The 21,705-nt window shown below is 51.4% G+C and overlaps 1 protein-coding gene across 1 annotated transcript; it reads right to left on the bottom strand.

The window, feature by feature from the left end:
- Positions 1–7,011: 7,011 nt before the first annotated feature.
- On the bottom strand, positions 7,012–12,023 carry PNCK (pregnancy up-regulated nonubiquitous CaM kinase). Its single transcript, XM_037150577.2, has 12 exons — positions 11,890–12,023; positions 9,966–10,035; positions 9,624–9,755; positions 9,339–9,413; positions 9,115–9,253; positions 8,837–8,960; positions 8,575–8,650; positions 8,366–8,478; positions 8,194–8,272; positions 8,009–8,096; positions 7,688–7,832; positions 7,012–7,334 (listed from the first exon to the last, which is right to left on the bottom strand). The coding sequence occupies exons 1-11, from the start codon at positions 11,897–11,899 to the stop codon at positions 7,695–7,697; spliced, it is 1,044 nt and encodes a 347-aa protein (XP_037006472.1). The 5' UTR covers positions 11,900–12,023; the 3' UTR covers positions 7,012–7,334; positions 7,688–7,694.
- Positions 12,024–21,705: the final 9,682 nt, after the last annotated feature.

Here is a 21,705-nt window from a genome sequence, read left to right as displayed (position 1 = left end):
GCTGTCTTGGAGCCAAGTCTCTACATTTTGCCAAAACTGAGTCAATATTAATATGAAGTAGATTGTGAATAAGATGCATAGTCATGCAACTGCAATTAAATATATATATGTATATATTTAAAAAGCCAATGGACGGAATATTTAACAAAGACAAGGCAGTCAAGGACAAAAAGAAGGACAAGAAACCCAGAAAATATATAGAAAACAAATAGCAAAATGGCAAACATAAATCCAACCATATCAATCATCACATTAAATGTGGATGATCTAAATACCCCAACCAAAAATCAGAGAGTCAAAAAAGCAAGATGCAAGTAACTATACAAGGGGCAAATCTTTGATTCAAAGCCACAAATAGACTGAAAGTAGAAGGACAGAAAAAGATATATCATGCAAACAGTAACCATAGGAGAGCTGGAGTGGCTACATTAATACAGGATAAAATAGACTTCAAGACAAAAGCTATTATTAGGGGGAAAAAAAGAAACGTTTCATCATGAGGAAAGGGTCAGTTCATTAGGAAGACATAACAATTACAAACATGTACACATCTGACAGAGCAACCCCAAGTACATAAAGCAGAAACTGACCGTACTGAAAGAGAAAGAAACAATTCCGCTATGATAGTCAGAGATTTCAATACCCACTTTCAATAACTGATAAAACTAGAAAGAAAAGCAGCAAGGATATAGAAAACTTCAACAACAATAACAACAAGCTTGACATAACTGGAATCTGTAAAATACTCCATTCAACAAAGGCAATATACTCACTCTTTCCATGTACACATGGAACATTCTCCTGGACACAACGTAGCCTAGGTCATAAAACAAGTCTCAATACATCAAAAGAGACAGAAATAATACAAAAGCTGTTCTCTGACCACAGCAAAATTAAATTAGAAATTTTTTCAAAAGAAAAGATCTAGGAGTCTTGGTTGGTGTGGCTCAGTAAATTGAGTGCCAGCCTGCAAACCAAAGGGTGGCTGATTCGTTGCCCAGTCTAGGGCACAGGCCTGGGTTTTGGGCCAGGTCCCCAGTAGGGGGCGCTCGGGAGGCAACCACGCACATGTTTCTCTCCCTGTCTTTCTCCCTCCCTTCCCCTTTCTAAAAATAAATAAATAAAATATTTTTTTAAAAATCCAGGAAATTCAAAAATATTTGGAAATTGAGCATCAAACTCCTAAACAGCACACAGGTCAAAGGAACAATTACAGAAGAAATTGCAGGATACTTTGAACAGAATGAAATGAAAACACAACATGTTGAAATTATGGGATACAGCTAAAGCAGTTCTTAGAAGGAAACTTACAGCTTTAAATGTCTATACCAGCAAAAAAGAAAGGTCCCAAGTCAACGGCCTAATGATCCACCTTAATAAACCAAAAAAAGAAAAGCGAACTAAATCCAAAGCCAGCAGAGGCCAGATTAGTACAGACATGAATGAAATAGAAAACAGGAAAACAATAGAGAACATCAATTCAAACAAAAGTTGCTTCATTGATTTACCTAGAATGATCAAGAAAAAAAAAGATTATCGAGATTAAGAATGAAAGAGGGAACATTACTAGCAACCTACAGAAATGAAAGAGATTATAACGCAAAGTTTTAAAGAATTTTATGCCAACAAACTAGATAATTCAGATGAAATGGACAAATTCCTAGAAAGACACAAATATGACCAAAGTTGACATTAAAATAGAAAGTTTGAATAGATTTATAACAAGCAAATAAATTAAGTTACAAATTGAAACTCTTCCCACAAAGAAAACCCAAGCCCAGAAGTCTTCACTGGTGGATTCTACCAAATAACACAACTGAAAACATATGTCCACACAAAACTTGCACAGAAATGATCGCAGCAGCATGATTCACAGTAGCCAAAAGGTGGAAACAACCAAATGTCCACCAGTGGATGCCCGGACAAACAAAGTGCGGTCTATCTGTACAATGGGACGTTATTCGTCTATAAAAAGGAATGACGTACTGACAACATGGATGAAAACATTATGCAAAGCATAAGAAACCAGACACAAGAGGCCACATATTGTATGATTCTGTTTATGTGCAATACCAAATAGGCAGACCCACAGAGACAAAAAGTAGATTAGTGATTGTCAGAGGCTGGGGGTGAGGTGTGGTGGGGAAATTGTGGCATGACCACTAAATGGGTACAGGGATTTCTTTGGGGGTGATGAAAATATTCTGTGATTAGACTGGGGTGATGATTGCAACACTTTGTAAATATGCTAAAAAACAATAAATTATAGACTTTAAAGGGGCAATTTTATGGTATGTGAATTGTATCTCAATTAAAACAAAGTTTCAAGTTTGAAAGGAAAAGTATGGAACAAGATATAGCTGGCTAGTATCAACCAAAAGAAAGTTATAGTTGCCCTGTTACTGTTAAACAAAGTAACACAATAAGGCAAAAGCATTACCACTGCTAATGCATGTCACTACGCTTTGTGTTTTTGTTTTGTTATTTTATTTTATTTATTTATTTTTATTTCTTTTTTAATTTTAATTGTTCAGGTACAGTTTCTCACCACATTTTGATCAAGTATATCAATTCTAAGCTCATCTGCACTTAGTAATGTCACTTGAAAATACGTATAGTGTGATGGCCAGGTAGCTCAGTGGGTTAGAGCAGCGTTTGCTACGCCAGGATTGCAGGTTCCATCCCCTGGTGACAGCACATACAAGAATCAACCAATGAGTACATAAATAAGTAGAACAACAAATCTCTCTCTCTCTCTCTCTCTCTCTCTCTCTATCTATCTATCTATCTATCTATCTATCTCCCTTCCTCTCTTTTAAAAAAGGTTTTATTTATTTATTTATTAGACAGAGGACAAAGGATAGAGGGAAACATCAGTGTGTGGTTGTATCTCGGGCGCCCCCTACTGGGGACCTGCCCCACAGCCCAGGCATGTGCACTGACTGGGAAACTAACTGGCAACCCTTTGGTTCGCAGGCCAGTGCTCAGTCCACTGAGCCACACCAGCCGGGGCTCCCTTTCTATCTTCAAAAAAATCGATAACTTTTTAAAATCTTTAAAACAATACAAAAGCAATAGTTGAAAGAACTATAAGGATAAACTGAGAGGGGCAATGAGGCCTCCTCTGGCATGAGGGGAGCCACTCAACTGTCCACGGGACCTGGGGAGAGGGCCTGGAGATGAGGTTTTCATATTTATCAAGAGGGGACAGATAGGGCTGGGAAATACAGAAAAACTCCTGACGCAAACATCTGACCCTGTGCCCTCTTGAGAAAATTCACTTCCAGGCTGATCTCCAGTGACGTCTCACAGCAGACCTCAATCAACCAAACCAGGTGGCTTGTTATTTTCCAAACGTTCTATCTTAGAAGCCAGGAATGGAGTCAGCAGTGCCTGCACAAAGCTGGGGCTGGACAGAGAACATGGCTGTCACGTGCCCACCGACTGGCTGGCAGGAAGATACTCGGCTTAGAGTCGAGAGGGGTCTGGCTTGGCCCCTTCATGTCCTGAACAAGCCTGCTTCTAGAACTCCTGAGTTCTGGGGCGTTGGGGGTGGGCGGCATCCTCAGTTCTCTTTCACCCTCTTCTCCCATCCATTCCACCGTGACCCATCTCCATCTTTCCAGTCCCACTTCAGCCACCCTGGCACAGGCTCTATTTATGTCTTGCCTTGCCCTTTACAGGACCCATGCACATGTACACCTGCCACCAGCCCTGCCCCACTTCCAGCCACCCATCCCTCACACTGAAGTCTGGAGGGGTTCTTTCTAGGGCCCAGATGCCACGCCCTGCCTCTACCACTGTGGAACGACCTCCCCAGTTCTCATCTCACAGGGAATTTAAATAAATGACACTGAGGCACAGAAGACTTTGAAGGTGACAAAACCACCTGCAAGGCTCAAACTCAAATCGAGGGCAGTTCTTCCAGCCTAGTGTTCTCTCTTTTGTCCCTCACACTGAGTTCCCTCCCAGGGAGAAGGCTGAAGAACTCCCCAGTCATTTTCTCAAGTCCCTATACAACCCTCACGTGAATGGAGGCAGGCAGCACCATAGAGCACAAGGCTACGTGGCCTTGGCTCAGTTACTTGGCCTCTCCACATCTCAGTTTCCCCAGCTGTAGAATGGGACCAATGATAACAAGAATGGCTACTTCTCAGCTGAGCTCTGAGAGACTACTGGCAAAGCTCTCCAGAACAGAGTCTGGCACACAGTGAGTCCTCAAGAAGAGCTCCCGCTGAGCTAAGGCTTGGGGTCAGCTGCAGAGCCAAATGCAGATTTGCAGAGAGAAAGGTGAGAAACAAGCCTCTTCTGCTCTACACCCCCTTCAGGCCATGTCCAAAACGAATCCCATTGTCTCCCCACAGACCCACCCAGGCGAACCCCTCTTGGTGAATGGTGGCACAATCCACCCAGAAATGCAGAGTCCACCCCACGCCCCTCTCCTTCATTCTCCACCCCACTGTGGCCCTGAGTTGAGCTTCCCCAGAACACCTACCACCCACAGGTTTGCTCCAAGACAGAGTGTGTGACCAACCCTGTGTAGTCCAGAATGAGGGTGACAGCTTCCTCTTGGGACACCCACAAGGCTTCCCTCCCAATTCTGGTCTGGTCCCCAACACCCAACGCCCGCCTACTGGACCTTGCTCCTGACTCACAGCACTGAGTTTTCTACAACAGCTCAGCACCTACCACAGACTGGATAAGAGCACTCTAGCGGCTGGCTCACCATTGCTCAGACTAAAGCCTGACTCTGGCCCTGCCAGGTTCTGATCCCTCCAGCTTCAGCACTGAGCACCTGTCGTTCCCTGAGCGTGAAATGCTCCCACACTGGCCCCCCCAGCTCCCCATCACACGCTGCCCCCCCCCCATCTCTTGCCTTTGGCTGAACCAGTCCTTTCTCTCTCCCAGCCCTCATCCGACAACCTAGCTGGCCCAAAGCTTTCTTCTCACAAACAGGCCCCTTGGATAGGAAGGGCTTGGAGGGATGAAGGAAAGGTCCTACTCTCTGCCTCACCCAGCTGGGCAGGGCAGGACCTCTCTCCCAAGTGAGGATTTTCCTGGGGCAGGATCTTGGGGGACAGTAGATGCTGCCCCAGGTGCTGAAGGAACAAGGATGGCTGATGAATGTGACCATGGTGCCGCCTTCTGGCCGGAGGCCAAACTGCACTCTGTGTCGGGGCAGCGGGAGCTGCAACCCCAACTCTGCAGCAGTGATCTGGCAGCCCGCCTGGGCTGGAAGAGCTGGCCCTCTCCGATTGACTGCGATTCCTTCTGGAAGGCTGGCTTGGATATCGCTGCTCCTGAGCAGCCAGCATGCTGCTTTCCCCACGCAGCTCATCCCTATCATCCGAGTAAGCCCATCCCTGCACCGTAGGGCCTCCTCCATGAGGGCAGGCACCTTGTCTGGTAGGCTCAGCACCTGGCACAGAGCAGAGGCCTGAACAATATTTGACAGACAAAACAAGAATGAGTCGGTGTCGCGGGGTCTAATGTGAACAACTGGAAAGGGAGGGGAAGGAGAGCCAGCAAAGGGACACTGGCGAAGCCGTCTGAGGTAGCAGGAGAGCTGATAAGGTCCCAAGTGGGGAGCTAAGGAGAGGCAAAACAGGTCACTGGGGGTGAGAAGGCCAAGTTGTTGAGATCTGGCCGTGGTGCCAGCTGCCTGAGGTCCCCTGGCTTGTGTGACCCCAAAGCCTGGAGTGAAGGATGATACAGAGTGGCCATGGGGACAGATAAGAAAGCTGCCCACCCATCTCCAGACTCTCCCAGGCTCAGGGACCTGTGGGGAGGTGTGCATGGGGCAGTGCGGAGCAGGAAGGTGGTGGGAAGATGCTGGGAGAAGAGGAGCCCAGAGGGTCTGGTAGGCCTGGGACCCAGCGGGCAGGCATGCCCACCCTGGGCTGTGCCCATCCCCAGCTCAGCAGAGGTGCGTGGTGCAAAGGCTGCTCTCCTCAGTGCAAAGCACACCCTCTGTTTCCAACCCCAAACCCTGATCCAGTCCCCACCCGGGAGACCCAGGCCAGCAGAGCTTTGTCTCACTGCCCGGTTCAGGTCCCAAAGGTTAACAAGAAGGTTCTTCTCCATCACACTCCATGAGGGGGGCTGGCAGAGGGCAGCAGAGGCAGGGTTGCAGTGGGGAGGAAGGAGTGGCCAGCTCACCCAAAACTCTGAAGGGTGCTTCCTCTGCTCTGGCTGAGGCCGAGGAGCGGTCCTAGGGGTCTTCCACTGATGCGCACGGGAGAAAGGCTTAATAGGGCCAGAAGAGGCTTGGGTGCGAGCATTTGGGTACGAGAGGCAGGGGCCATGCCGACCAGAGGACCAGCCACCACTCTTCACACAAGAAGTCATAACCAACCCAGCCTGTTCCTCCAGGCCTGGAGCCCATGGGTTCCAAACTGCGGCACAGCACAGGATTTGAAGCCAGTGGCGCCCTCTCCTGGCCAAAGGGCTCTGACACTGTGCTGGAAATGCTTTTTCTGGCCTGAGCCCAGGTAAGGGGAGTAGGGAGTGAGGAGAGGTTGGAGACGGCAAGCTGGGGGACTCTGGTTGCTCTCCAGGCTACAGGCTTCTGCTCACCTGTGAGCCCTTCCCGGCCTGGCCCTGAACAGCAGGGCCACTGCAGCCCGTCCCCGGGGTCCTGGAGACAGGCCTCCCACCACCCACCTCTGCTAACAACCCAGCAGGGAGCCAGGGCTACAAGCAGGTCACCTCTAGGGTGGCAGAGCTGACCATGTGACTGCCTTCTGCTGGCACTTTGGATGTGGGGTGAGGACAAGACGTTCTTGGACAACCAGGAGTTTGTCTGTTGTGATCCAAGGAAGCACAAGTCTGGGTGGCAGTGGGCCGGATCACGGGTGTGGTCCCACAGGCAGCGGCCCTGCCTCCTTGGTTCCTTTCCCACAGTGGACCCCACAGTCACCCTCCAACCCTGTCCCTTACCCCTTCCTCCAGCTCACCACTGGCCCATTGCTCTGTCTGTCTTTATTGATTTGGGGAAAAGTGGAGGGGAGCTGGAGGGCTACGACACAAGCGGAACCACCCACAGTCAGCGAAGCGCAGAACAGCGTGCAGGAAGGACTTTCCCTGGAGCCTCTCCAGGTTTCAAAGGGGTTATGGCGGTGACAGGGGAGGGGAGCCCTGTGGACATGCTCCACCAGCCCCTAAGGTGAGGGCAGAGCCTGGGGGTGCCCCACTCTCACCCCAGTGTCATGCGCCACACTGACATGTCTCAAACTCTCCAGCAGAGGCCAGCCCCGGGGTTCAGGGGATGGGGAAGAGGAGTGAACGAGTCCGTGGGAAGAGAATCTGGGGGTCAGTGCATTCAGCCTCGGCATCTGCCAGGGGTGGAGGGGGAGAGAGAAGCTCACAGGGAAGGGGAACAGTCCGGAGGCACCCCTGGCCTGCCCTGTGCCCATGCTCCCAGTCAAGGCTCTCGGCAGCGGTGCCCACTCGGTCTTCACATTGGGCCCTCTCGGATCCTCACAGTCTTGTAGTCATCAGCCCCTGCCGGCCCCTCTCTCGTCCACTCCTCCCAGAACCCCAGATCCTGCCTTCCAACTGTGCTCCCCGCCCACAGCCCTCTGCTCTCTGGAGTCCACTCCACTTAGCTCTTGGCCACATGGGGCTCAACACTGTAAGTTCACCAAGGAAGCACCTCCCAGGGGGTGCAGGGCCCACCCCCACACACCTGGGCGTCACCAGTTGGGGGACTGGCCGGCCCGGAGGCCTGGGTGGCTGTGGCGGGCCATCTTCCGCTCTGAGGCCTCCTCACCTTCTGGGCTGTGCCCCAGCTTTCGGATGTGGCGCAGGAAAGAGGTGGCATTGAATGCCCGCTGCAGGGAGAGGAGGATATCAGGCCATGCCCCCGCCCTGGCCCCAAGGCTTCAAGGATCCCAGAGGTCACTGGCAGCCTAGGCCATCTCCCTGAGGCTGAGGGATGGAGCAGACAGGGAAGGGAGGCAGTCTCCAGCCAAAAAATGTCCACGGGCCCCCCCCACCCAATCCTGACCTTCCAGTGGGTTCGAGCAAAATTCTTCTGGATCTGTTCACTGACTGAGCCCAGGATGTCCTTGTCAAAGGCGGCATCCCCGGAGATCCTAGAAGGAGGCCAAGGGTCAGCTGGGCAGTGGACAGTCTCTGAGGGTGTGGTCCTTCACTCTGGTCCTGAGACAGCTTGGCAGGGGCTCCACTCACCAAAGATGCTGTAAGGCCTGCTGGCAGGTGAACCTCTTCTGGGGGTCTCGCTCCAGAAGGTGCCGGATGAAGTCTTTGGCTGGAGCAGGGAGGCCAGGTCAGCCCAACCCATCGCACTCCACTTATCACTCCCCCCTCCCTTCCCTGAGCTTGGGGTCAGCCTCAAGTTCACCTGATTCTGAGATGTCATCCCAAAAGGGAGAGTCAAACTCGTAGCTGGCCCTCAGGATCTGGCTGAAGAGTTCGGGGTCGCTCTCGTCGTAGAAGGGGGGGTACCCACACAGCCTGGCACCCACAGATGAATCACCCAGCTGTCCAACCCTCCCCAACCCAGCAGGGGGCAGGCAGGCAGAAGAAGAGCCTTTCGCAGCGGTCACTCACAGAATGTAGGAGATGACACCCAGGGCCCACACATCTACGGCCTTTCCATAGGGTTTCTGTTCCAAGAGCTCCGGGGCTGGGGGCCAGAGACAGACAGACAGACGCACACCACGCACGTGCATACCAGCCTTCAGTGCTCCCTGGCTCAGCCTAGTCAACCCCAGGAATAGCCCACCACCTGCCCTGCCCCTGGCATCACAGCTCCTGCAGGGTCACCCAGGCCTCCAGCCCCCAAGGAACCTCAGGGCGCCCCCTCACTTACCCACATATCCTGGGGTACCACAGGCGGTGCCCAGCATGTTGCCAGCCTGGATTTTGGAGAGGCCGAAGTCAGACACCATGATCTTAGAGTCCTCAAATGGTGTGGCATAGAGGAGGTTTTCAGGCTGTGGCACACAGGTGACCAGAGGAAGTGCCAAGTCAGCCCTGGCATGAACGCTGGGGGCTGGGACAAGGGGCTGAGCCTCCTCAAGTCCCCCAGACCCTTGGTGCACAGGGAGACTAGGTACGGCCTGGGTGGGCAGGCAAGAGGACAGGCACCTTGAGGTCACGGTGCACAATGCCCAAGCTGTGCAGGTAGGAGACAGCACCAAGAACCTGGCCCACCAAGTGGCTGGCATCCTTCTCTGTGTAGGAGCCACGCTCCATGATGCGGTCGAACAGCTCACCTCCTGTCACCCTGTGAGGAGAGGGGGCTTAGTTGACCCAGGCCCCTTGGCCCCCACTCACCACCCAGCCCCCGGCCTGTCCCTAACCCTCCTCACAGCTCCATGGCAAGGTAGAGGTGGGAGGGGCTCTCGTGGACGTCCTCCAGAGCCACGATGTTGGGGTGGCTGACCCTGTAACGGCAAGAAAAAGTCCTTGTAGTCCATGCGGCCCCTTTCTAGGCCTCAGGGCCTAAGAGTGCTTCCTTCCACCTCTGCCCAATCCAGCAAGGCAGAACCCCATCCCAGGCCTGGGCACTGGGTGCGAAGCAGGGCACTCTGAGGCGGGACACACTGCCCACAAGCCTTAAGCAATAGCAGCCTGGCCAGGGGCCAGGCACGCACCTGCGGAGCACCGCAATCTCATTCTCCACCAGGGCCTCCTTGCCTTGAAGGGCCTTCTTGGAGATGCACTTGAGAGCAACAAGGTGTGAGGAGCCCCGCTCCTGGGCCAACACCACCTCAGAGAAAGCACCCCTGCCATAGAGACAGCGGGGAGGCAGGAGGGGAGGGGGAAGTTGAAGAGGAGGAAGAGAGGAGAGGGAGGGGAGAGAGAGCAGAGGTGGGGAGAGGGAAGGGCCCCCCAAGCTGAAGCAGAAGAGGAGGCCCTCTCCATCCCATGCCACCCATCCCCCCCCACACTTACACATTCACGGACACACATCACATTCACTGACACACACTCACGAGCCCAGCTTCTCCCGGATCTCATAGACGCTGCTAATGTCCTCCGTCTGTTTCTTGAGCAGCAGCATGTCTGGGGGGCAAGGGAGAGGTGGAGGGAGGTGCTCTGGGTGAGGGGCAGTCCCTACCCCCACCCCAGTCACAGCAGTGCTTCAGCCTCCCTCAGAGGCAACCCCACTCAGGAACACATGTCTCATAAGGTCCCAGAACCCTCCCCCAGCCCGGGTACCTCTCGCCCCTCCCCCACCGCCCAGGTCAGCACTCTCAGGTGGGACGCCTCCCTGCTAGGCCACCAAATACACCCCTTCCACCCCCTCCCCAGATACGGCGCGGCGATCCGGAAACCCCCCACCCTAAGGGCGATCAACCTTCAGCACCCAGCCACCTGCTCTCTGCGGCCACACAACCTGCAGCGCAATCAGCCGTCTTCCAGAAGGCTCCATGCACCCCCACCCTGGCCCCTCCGAGCCCACCCCCACCCACATCGCCCAAAGGGCCCTCCCTTTCCCCCAGGCCTAGACTTGCCACTCATTGCCCAGCGCCCACAGGCAAAGGCCACCAATCCGCCTGAGATGCACCTGCGACCCCAGTACACAGCCGCCTGCCACTGCCGCGGCCACCCACGCGGCCGCCCGGGCACACTGGGCCCTCGGAACCGCGGGGCGGGAGAAACTCCGCAGCTTGTGCGTTCAGCGTCCAGAGCTGCGTGGGCGGCGCGCGTGCTGGCCAGGGGTGCTCCAGTCGTGACAGGTGTGCGCAGGGACACGGGGGGGCTACAATGGCCACAGCCAGGGACCCTGAACACCCCTGCCAGCGCGGGTGAGCCTCTAGGAGTGCTCGGTACGGACCTGAATTGGAAGCTGCAGCGTCAACTCATGCAGTGACAGCCGCGCAGAACCCACAGCCGGCGCCCGTCGGCCCCGCCCCCTCCGAGCGCGTTCCTGCCGAATGCTGGGGGCCGAGCTGGCGGTGGCTGAGCGTGGCCACAACGCTGCAGGGAGCCTTGTAAGGCAATCTGCCCGCAGCAGCTGCCACCTCCCTCCTCGGTTATTCACTCAGGTTCCCACCGGCTTCAGCCCCCTGGTGGCCAGGTTGGGCTGGCCCCAGGGCCTTTGCACCACTGGTGTCTTCCATCCCGAAGTCTCTTTGCCCGCATGTTGACATGGCTGTGAGTCTTGGGGTCTCTGCTCCACCCAGGTCGTTTGATCTCAAACAGCCTCCTTCCCTAGCCTAGCCCTGCCACTGCTGCATCTGCCCCCCTGGCCTGAGCCCCATCAGAAGCTACAGCCTCCTTCCTGGACTTTCTCTCAGCCTTAACCCCTACCCAGCAGCCTGAACATTCCCTTTAGAGATCACCTCACCCCTGGGCTATAAACCAGCCCCCGCCCCCATGGTTTTTCATGATACTCCAAGTCAAAGAATGAGTCTTCACAGTGGCCAAAGGACTCTGTACGGTTGGCCCCCCTTTCCCATCACTAGTCTGGCCTCTCTACCTACTTCCCCCCCTTGCTGAAGCAGCTCCAGCCAATCCCAGCCACAATGGCTCCCTAACTGGCCTTCAAACACACCATGCATGGGGTGTGTACCATACATGACTCTCAAACATACGAACATGCACCCACTCCAGGGCCTTTGCACTTGCTGCCTCTCTGCCTGGAATGCTGTTCACTCAGATATATGCTTGATTTGCTCCCTCACTCCATCAGGTCTCAGTTCAAATGTCACCTCTTCAAACACACCTGCCCTGCTCCCTCCCCCGGCCCTGTCTTCAGAACACCTATCACTGCAAAATCACTTTCTGCATCTTCCTCACCAGAATATGCACTCCCCAGAAGTGTCTCTGCTGATCCGGCCCAGGGGAAGCGCTCAGAAAATAAGTGCTGGGAGACCAAACTCAACCCCCCAACAATTCATAGATTCCTCTTACTCGGTCCCATCAATTCCAGTGCCCCCTCCCGGGGGGTCCAGGCCTCACTGGGGATAGAAGGGTGGGTTTCCTGGTTGTTGACAAGAGCATGTGCACACAGGACAGAGCTGCAGGGGCTCCATGGAGTCACAGGGTCCGGGAGTGACCTGCTGAATCCATCTTCACAGCACTAAAGAAGCCTTCAATGACACAAAGTCCTTAAGAGGGTCCACAGAGCAGGCCGAGGTTTCTAAAAATCATCTTTCCGGATCTCACCCCCCACATGTACTCTGTCCAAAAATCAGTAAGTTTGAGAAGCCCCCCCCCAGTTCCTGGCCCCCTTCCCTTTCCCAATCGCCCCTCCTAGTTCACTCAAGTGAGCTCCAGGGGCCCCAGCCCTCAGCAGCGTGGGCCCCACTCCCAACTGCTCATCTCTGTGCACAGGGTCTCCTTGAGCTCACACATAAAACAGAAGAGAGGAATGGGACTGACGGCGAAGCCCACCTCACGCTGGCAGCAAGTCCTATTCGACACAGACTGGAGCCAATCTTCCTTGTTTATTTGGTGATTATGCCAGAAGAAACATGATAAGAGCTCCATGGTCACAGGTTATAACAAGAAATGTAACTTATACACGTTTGTGTTTTGGAGAAGTACGATGGAGGAATAACAAAAAAACTGCCGACATGGAGAAAGATGGCACGAGGAGACCTCTCTGAGGGGCAGCGAATGAAAACTGGAGGCAGGAATCAAAGGGCCCAGTTCCAACGGGAGCCTGAGAAAGAAGAGCCAGCGTGCAGAATTTGAGATGGACACAGGTATCAGTTCACCAGGTGATTTTGATGTCACTGGCCTTGTGTAAAAAGTGATATCATGCCCTGACTAGTGTGGCTCAGTTGGCTGGGCATCGTCCCTCAAAGCAAAAGGTCGATGGTTCTATTCCCAGTCAGGGCACGTGCCTGGCTTGTGGATTCGGTCAGTCAGGCACATGAGAGGCAACTGATTGATGTTTCTCTCTCAGATCAACATTTCTCACCCCGTCTTTCTCTCTCCCTTTCCCATTCTCTAAAAATAAATAAATAAAATCTTTTTTGTTTAAAAGTGATATCACAATTTTTATTTCAAGTGGGAATCTATAACACAGCAGGAATTGTACCCTTCATGGTTATTTAAATGTCTGTTGAAATATTGTAGATGTGAACTTCAAAATGCATGTGTGTTGGGTGGTAGTAGATAAAGAACTTTTGAAAATCCTTTCAGGGACCTCTTACCAAAAAATTAACTTAAAGTGCCTCATAGGCCTAAATACAAAATGTCAAACCTCTAGAAGAAAACACAGGAGAAATTCTGTCTTACCTTGGCTTGGGGATGAGTTTTTAAATACAATATGAAAAGCATGGTTCATGAAGGAAGAAAAAAAACGATCAATTGGACTGTATCAAAAGTTTTTATGTCTGCTCCGTGAACAGCACTGGTGAGAGAAAGAGAAGACAAGCCACAATCTGGGGGAAAATCTTTGCAAAACACAGATGTGGCAAAGGACTGGTGCTCTTAAAACCCAACAATAAGAAAACAAACAACTCTATTAAACATAGGCAGCCTGGCCAGTGCTGAGCCAGCCTGACTCAGCTGGTTGGAGCGTTGTCCCTTAACCAAAGGGTCGAGGTTTGATTACAGGTCAGGGTGCGTGCCCGAGTTGGGGGTTTCATCCCTGTTGGGGTGTGTGAGGAGGCAGTGGATCGGTGTTGCTCTTGCATCGATGTTTGTCTCTTTCCTTACTCTCTCATATAAGAATAAAATAACCTTTAAAAAGTGGGCAAAAGAGCTGAACAGACGTGTCACCAAAGAAAAATACAAGGGCAAATAAGCATAGGAAAAGATGCTCCACGTCATTTGTCATTAGGGAATAGCAAATTAAAACAAGATACCACTACAGCCCTGGCTGGTGTGGCTTAGTGGACTGAGTGCTGGCCTATGAACCAAAAGGTCACTGGTTTGATTCTCATTCAGGACACATGCCTGGGTCGTGGGCCAGGTCCCTAGTTGGCAGTGGGTAAGAGGCAACTGATTGATGTACCTCTCCCACTTTGGAAACATTGATGTTTCTCTCCCTCTTTTTCGCTCCCTTCCTTCTCTCTAAAAATAAATTTAAAATCTTTTTTTTAAAAAAAACAACAAAAACAAGATACCACTACATACCTGTGAGAATGTCCAAAATCCCAACACTGATAACACCAAATGCTAGCAAGGATGTGGAGCAACAGAAACCCTTATTTCTTTTATTTTGTTTTACTTTATTTTTAATCTTTACCCGAGGGTATGTTCATTGATTTGAGAGAGAGGGATGTGAGAAACATCGATCAGTTGCCTCCCATACATGCCATGACCCAGGATCAAAGCCACAACCATTCTGGTGTATGGGACAATGCTGCAACCAAGCAACCAGGCCAGGGTAGAACCCTCATTTATTGCTAGTGGGAATGCAAAATAATGGGAATGCAGTCACTTTGGAAGACAGTTTGGTGGTTTCTTACAAAACTAAACATATATGATTTGACTATTGTGCTTCTTGGTATTTTCCCAAAGGAGTTGAAAACTTATGTCCACATAAAACCTGCACCTGGATGTTTACCGCAGCTTTATTCAAAAGCAGCAAAAAGTGGCAGTAACTGAGACGTCTGTCCTTCTGTAGGTCAATGGATAAATAAACTGTGGTACATCCAGACAATAATGTATTATTCAATTAGTAAGAGAAAAGAGCTTTGAAGCCGCGAAAAGACATGAATTAATATTAAATATATATTGCTAAATGAAAGAAGCCAGTCTGAAAAAGGCTACATAGTGTACGAGGTCTGTCCAGAAGGTATCCAGCCATATAATATGAAAAATAGAGACATTTACTGAAGAAGACACAAGATACAAGAAACATTGTACACAGGACAATGATGCCTCAGTCCCCTTCAAAGTAGGCACCCTGGGACCTCACACAGTTCTCCCAATCACCATCACCTGCCCCATCGTGTTTTCTGAATCTCATCAATGGTCTGAAATCTATTCCCTTTCAAAGATGATTTCAGTTTTAAAAAAGGCATGTCATCCCCCTGGCTGGTGTAGCTCAGTGGATTGAGCACAGGCCTGCGAACCAGAGGATCGCAGTTCAATTCCCAGTCAGGGCACATGCCTGGGTTGCAGGCCAGTTCCCAGCAGGGGACACACGAGAGGCAACCACACATTGATATTTCTCTCCCTCTCTCCTTCCCTTCCCCTCTAGAGATAAATAAATTTAAAAGAATTTTAAAAAAGAAAAAAATAAAAGCCAGAAGTCACGGGGTGCCAAATCAGAGCTTATAGGGGGGCTGAGTCACCCGGGTGATTTGATGTTTTGCCAAAAAACTGTGCATGAGATGTGATGTATAAGCAGGCACATTGTCCTAATGAATCTCCAAATCACCAGTTGCCCATAGCTGCAGCCTTCTGAATCATCCGAATAGTTTCCATGGAGGAATTTTCAAGCTTCATGCAAAATGCAAAATCTGATGCAGATTCATTGCCTGACTCACTCAATCATTTTGAATGCAACACCATACACTACACATGCTCACTCAATGGGGTCTACCACTCCCACTGAAGAGTGAAGTCATCACTGTTCACACATGCGCATTCCTGTCCACTCTCCTTGGCTGCCAGGTTACGTTGATGTTGTGCAGTAACAGACTGGTGGTTACCAGGGTTTTGAGGAGGGAAGTAGTGTTTGACTAAGGAAGCCCAGGGGTGATTAGGGCAATGAAACTACTCTGTATGATGTTGTAATTGTGGATACGTGACTCTCAGCATATGTCAAAACCCAGAAAACTGTACAGCAGAAAGAGTGAATTTTAACATATGCAAAATTAAAAATAACGCTTCAGGAAGTTGGGGGATCCCAGTAAGAACTGTGGACTATGATCTAAGAAGCTAGTGTATTAAAATTGTACAAAAGTGAAGATGGCGGCATAGGGAAACAGTTTGTATTCTTGCACAACCACATCAAAATTACAGCTAAACTATTGAGCAACCATCATTCAGAACCATCAAAAATTGAGCTGAATGGATATCTGACAACTACAGAATTAAAGATACCACATCCTTCCAGACTCATAGGAGGAGCAGACACATGGAATGGGCTAGTCTGATATCCACAAGGGATGGATAAAAGTTCATAATGAATAAAAATTTGGAAGGATTATCTTGAGAGTGAGGAGGCCCCGCCCCACACCAGGCCCCTCAGCCCGGGCTTCCAGTGCCAGAAAGACAAGTCCCCATAACTCTGGCTGCAAAAATCAGCAGGGACTGAGTGAGGAAAATAAACTTCTGGAGTCCCAAGCGTTTCCTGTTAAAGATCCCACACAGGGACTTACTCAGACTCACTCCGTCTGAGCTCTGGCATCAGGGTAGCAACTTGAAAGACAAACAAACTGAAAGGTAGCAGTGGTATGGAGTGAGGAACTGAAGTGTCTGGCATCAAGGCAAGAGCTGGGGGACAGCTTTCTCCCGGACAGAAAGGTGGGCAGAGGCCATTGTCCCTTTTCTGAACCCTCTCCTCACAGAGCCACAGAGCAGGCAGGTGGGTGCCATATCTGAGACTCTATCAACCTAGCTAAATAACACTGGCTGGCCCTAAAATCCCCTGAGGATCTTACCCCCCAACTGACAGGCCCACCCAAGCTGTTAACAGTGGCTTTTCCATATGAATGGCTGGTCTTGGCTCATATTGCACAACTTCCTAAATCCTCTCAGACAAGCAACAACTAGCCTCAGTGAGTCCCCAGTCCCTGTACCTCTTTCTAAGTGGCCCCAGGCCTGGCACTAGCAGCAGCCAGCCTAGATGCACAGCTTGGCTTTGCCTGAGAATCTCCAAGCCCAGCACAAGTGACAACCACCTAAGATTGCTTTATACCTCAGGTAGGGTGGTCCAGAACAAAACACAGGTTGGGGCTGACCTTGGCCTGCACCACCTGGGAAATCTCAGGGCCAGCCCATCCACTGGACAGCTGCAGACCATGTCGGAGCACCACCACCCTGCCCCTGCACAGCTGGTCCTTCAGGGAGGGCAGAAGTTGGTGGTCAGTGGTCACAGCCAGTCCTTGCAGCTGACTAGCCTGGGTAAGTCCCTCCCACTGATCTGCCGACAGCAATCAAGTCTCAACCACAAGAGGAGGGTGTATTCAGCCGACATGAAGGGTGCACCTCGAGTACCCAGCTTGGGTGACAGGGGAGGCTGTGCCACTGGACCCTGCAGGACGCCTACTACATTAGATCACACTACCAAGACAGAGAGTCAAAGCAGCTCTACCTAACACATAGAAACAAACACAGGGAGGCTGCCAAAATGAGGAGACAAAGAAACATGGCCCAAATGAAAGAACAGATCAAAACTCCAGAAAAAGAGCTAAAAGACATGGACGTAAGCAATCTATCAGATGCAGAGTTCAAAACACTGGCTGTAAGAATGTTCAAGGAACTTAGTGAGGACCTCGACAGCATAAAAAAGATCCACTCAGAAACGAAGGATACACTAACTGAAATAAAGAACAATTTGCGGGGAAACAACAGTACAGTGGATGAAGCCGAGAATCAAATCAATGATTTGGAACATATGGAAGGGAAAAACAACCAATCAGAACAAGAAGAAGAAAAAAGAATTTAAAAAATGAGGAGAGTATAAGCAGCTTCTGGGACAACTTCAAGAGGTTCAACATTCATATCATAGGGGGGTCTGAAGGAGAAGAGAAAGAGGAAGAAACTAGAAATCTGTTCGAAAAAATAGTGAAATAAAGCTTCCCTAATTTGGTGAAGGAAATAGACATGCAAGTCCAGGAAGCACAGAGAGTCCCAAACAAGATGGATGCAAAGAGCCCCACTCCAAGACTCATCATAATTAAAATGCCAAAGGTTAAATATAAAGGGAGAATCTTGAAAGCAGGAAGAGATAAGAAGTCAGTTACCTACAGGGGAGTTCCCATAAGACTGTGAGCTGATTTCTTCAAAGAAAGTTTGAAGGCAAGAGGGATTGGCAAGAAATACTCAAAGTCATGAAATGCTGGGACCTACAGCCAAGATTGCTCTACCCAGTAAGAAATAATTTAGAATCGAAGGGCAGATAAAGTGCTTCCCAGACAAGAAGAAACTAAAGGAGCTCATCATCACCAAACCATTATATTTTTTAAATTTCATTTATTTATTTTTAGAGAGAGGGGAAGGGAAGGAGAAAGACAGGGAGAGAAACATCAGTGTGGGAGAGATACGTTGATCAGTTGCCTCTCACATGCTCACAACTGGGAACCTGGCCCACAACCTGGGCATGTGCCCTGACTGGGAATCGAACTGGCGACCTTTCAGTTCACAGGCCAGTACTCATTCCACTGAGCCACCCCAGCCACGGCCCAAATCATTATCATATGAAATATTAAAGGGACTTATTTAAGAAAAAAAAGATCAAAACTATGAATAATAAAATGGCAAAACATACATATCTATCAACGATGGAATCTAAAAAAAAAACTAAGCAAACAAGAAGAACAGAGACAGAATCATGGAGACTGAGAGCGTTTTGATGGTCGCCACATGGGGGGTGGCGGTGAGGGAATGGGTCAAGAGGTGAGGGGATTAAGAAGTACAAACAGGTAGTTACAGAACAGCCATGGGGACAAAGTACAGTAAGGAAATCGAGTAGCCAGAGAACCCATACGCAAGACTCATGGGCATGAACAATGCTGGTGGGATTGCCTGAAGGGGTGGGGGGTGCTGGGTGGACAAGGGCAAAGGGGGAAAAAATCAGCACAACTGTAATAGCACAATCAATAACATGTGATTTAAAAACAATATTAAAACTATTCAGAAATTTAAAATGTGTTTAAAACATAAAAATAAATGTACAAATCCTTTTAGGAGTCTGTGTGGACAAGAACAGCTGGTGAACAAGGAGTGCTGTGCAGGGGTGGGGGTCAGGTGGCCCCCTCTTACCCCCGGCCTCTGTAGGTGGCCTGGCGCCATCCTTGCCTCCCCAGCTATTGAAAGCACAAACTCCTTCAAGGTGGACTCCAGCCTTCCCTTTGTTCCCAGTGCATTCTAATTGCACAGCTTCTTGTACCAGCAGCCTGAGCAGAAGAGGGCCCCCCCCACCCCACCAACCCGCCCTCTAGCTGTCCTGGGGCAATGGGTTAACCCACTGCCCCAGAGCAGGGCGCCCTCCCACCCAGTCTCCTCGGAGGTCCACCCAGTGGGGCCTGTAGCCCCAGTTGCTGCGGGCACCAGGTCCAACTTCCAGACCTCCCTAGACAATAGGAGCCCTCTTTCCAGTGCTCCCCTCCTCCCCTCACCCTCCTCCTGGGCTCCTACTCCACCCCCACCACACGCCCCACTGGCCTCTAAAAGGCCGACCACCATGGCTGCTGCCTGGAGAACACTTTGCTTCTCACCCAAGAGTGAAGCTTCTCACTCAGTACACATCCCACACTTAAGAACAGTGGGTTACACTCTCCCTCTGGAGTTGGGCAAGCATCTACAAGTATCTCACCCGCTCCTGCACGTGCTCCAGAACCAGCCTCACAGAGCCATGAACACAAAGACCTGGCAGGGACAGCCTCCCAGGCCTTAGCTGGGGTCCCGGGGAGTCCACCCCACTCCTCCCCAGCAGCTGGTGCTGGGGTGGAGCATTGGCAATATACACCTTCCCAAAGCCCTGAGAACCCAAGGGCTGAAAATCCCTCTTCCTTTGTTTTGTTCTGATGCCCACAGGAACTACCCCGGGAACGCTGTAGCTTGGCCATTCCCACAGGCTGTGCGGGTCAGCACAGCAGAAGCCAGTTTATGGCCTCCAGCTCCCACTTCGGGAAACTCTGGCCTAATCATCCGGCCTGAGAGGATGGGTTCTTGAACTTCAAGCACCACACAAGCCCAGCTGCCCTGGCTGGGCACCAATGGAAGCTTGGGTCAGAGGATCCCCCTCGCCTTCCTCTCTAGCCTCCTGGAACAGGTGGCGGCTGAGCTGAGTCTTACGGGATCAGAGGGAAGTAAACAAAGAAGAGGCACCCCAGGCAGTGGGCTCTTGCGAGGGCGGAGGGCAAAGGGCAGGGAAGGCAGCTTGGGAGGTGGCTGCTCTTCAGTGCTGGGGAGCCCGTGGGTCAGCTGATGCCTCATCTTGTAGCCTTGAAGAAGAATTGAACTTGATTTCCCATGTGAAGAAAAGTCCTAAAAAGAGCAGATGAGGAGGGACTGGTCAGATTTGTGCTGCTAGGGAAACCATGCAGTACATGGGCCTCGAGGAGGCCACTGCGGGGTCCAAGAAAGCCAGGGGCGTGGTGTCATTCATTGCCTGCTTGAGGAAGACTGGGGGAGCGGGAGGGAGGGAAGGTCTGGCAGCCTGTGCGCCCCACCCTCAGATGAGGAGACCCCTGCTCCAGAATCTGGAGACACCCTTTGAAGGCAGCGGCCCCTGGAGCAGTGGGAGCCACGTCCACAGGAGTCGCAGAGCTCACAGAAGACGTTGCCAGCAGCCACTGCCGCCAAGCCACGTCCCTCTCAGACTCTGACCTCACAGAGGCCAGGGCAGCCACAGGTGGCAGCTCCCTCTGGTTCCTGCCACCAGCCTTGCAGCCTGCCTCCGCTCCCAAGTAGAATGGAGGAGGCCCCCATTCTTGGCTTCTTCGGCCCTTCTCAGGTTCCCTCTATCTTGCTTTTTTTTTTTTTTTTACCTGGAGAACTCCTGGAAGCTGCGGCCACTTCCCCAAAGGGCCACCGACTGGCCCATGTCCTTCTCCAGCCACTGCTCTCTCTCCCCACCACACTTTTTGGACAAGCATGATCTTCAATTTTTGAGTCACCTGCACCCACATCCTCACTCCCCCCTGCTTCTCCCTGTGCTGTCTGGCCTCTGCCCTGGTGTTTCCATTGAAGCAGCCCTCCCCCAGGGGCCAGTTTCTCTAGGCCATCTATGGATAATATACTTCTTTACCAACCTCTTCGTCTCCAGATGGGCTTCAGTACCAGGATGAAGAGGATTCATGTTAGGGTCTTCTGATCAAGCAGTGTGACCCTGCCAGCTCAAGGGTATCCAAGCCCCCTCAATCCCACCCCAGCTCCAGCCAGCCTGGGTGGAGATGTTGCCCCTCCCTCACCTAGCAGGCTTAATCTGGCTCCAGCCGGAACTGCTTTTCTTCTTAAAGCCAGTGGATGGCTGAGGGTTTAGTTTAATAGGATGAGCCATCTGGGGACTGCAGCGTGGCAATCAGGGAGCCTGGGACTTGGGGAGAGGGCACACTTCACATACCCGGCCATGACAATGACCCCTTCCTTCCACACCCCATGGCTGCTCTTGGCCCTGGAAAATTCCAAACAGGCCGCTCAGCTGCCAGTGGAGAGGCAGCTGAACCACCTTGCTGTTGCTGAGGAGGTCTGGAGGTCCCTGGGGAAAGGAGTGCTAAGAGTGGGGAGCTGGGACCTCCCAGCTGAGGACTTTGAGTAAGGGTCTGTGTACCCACTAGGCCCCAGGGGGCGGCCTTAGTGGTTCCCTGCCTGAGGCTCCAGCAGCTCTCACAGGGTTGGGGGGCAGCAGGGGTCCCTACCACCCCTTACCTTGGTGACAAAATGTGGCCTAGTACTTCAGCCAGGCAGGCTCCACTCTGCCTCCTTAAAATACTCACAGAGATTTGTCACCCCAAACAATGGGACCCTGGCCTCCAGCTTCTAGGGCTGCACCCCTCAGGAAGGGCCGAATTCTGGGAGAAGGCAGCGTGGTGCCCGTGTGGCAAAACCCCACAGTACACCTAGAGGAAGACATGCCCACTCCCCAGCTTTGCC

Source organism: Artibeus jamaicensis, unplaced genomic scaffold (assembly GCF_021234435.1).
Source record: "Artibeus jamaicensis isolate MK-2021 breed Jamaican fruit bat unplaced genomic scaffold, CSHL_Jam_final contig_1417, whole genome shotgun sequence".
In the NCBI taxonomy this organism is placed as follows: domain Eukaryota; kingdom Metazoa; phylum Chordata; class Mammalia; order Chiroptera; family Phyllostomidae; genus Artibeus; species Artibeus jamaicensis.
This window is presented reverse-complemented; position numbering and strand designations above follow the sequence as displayed.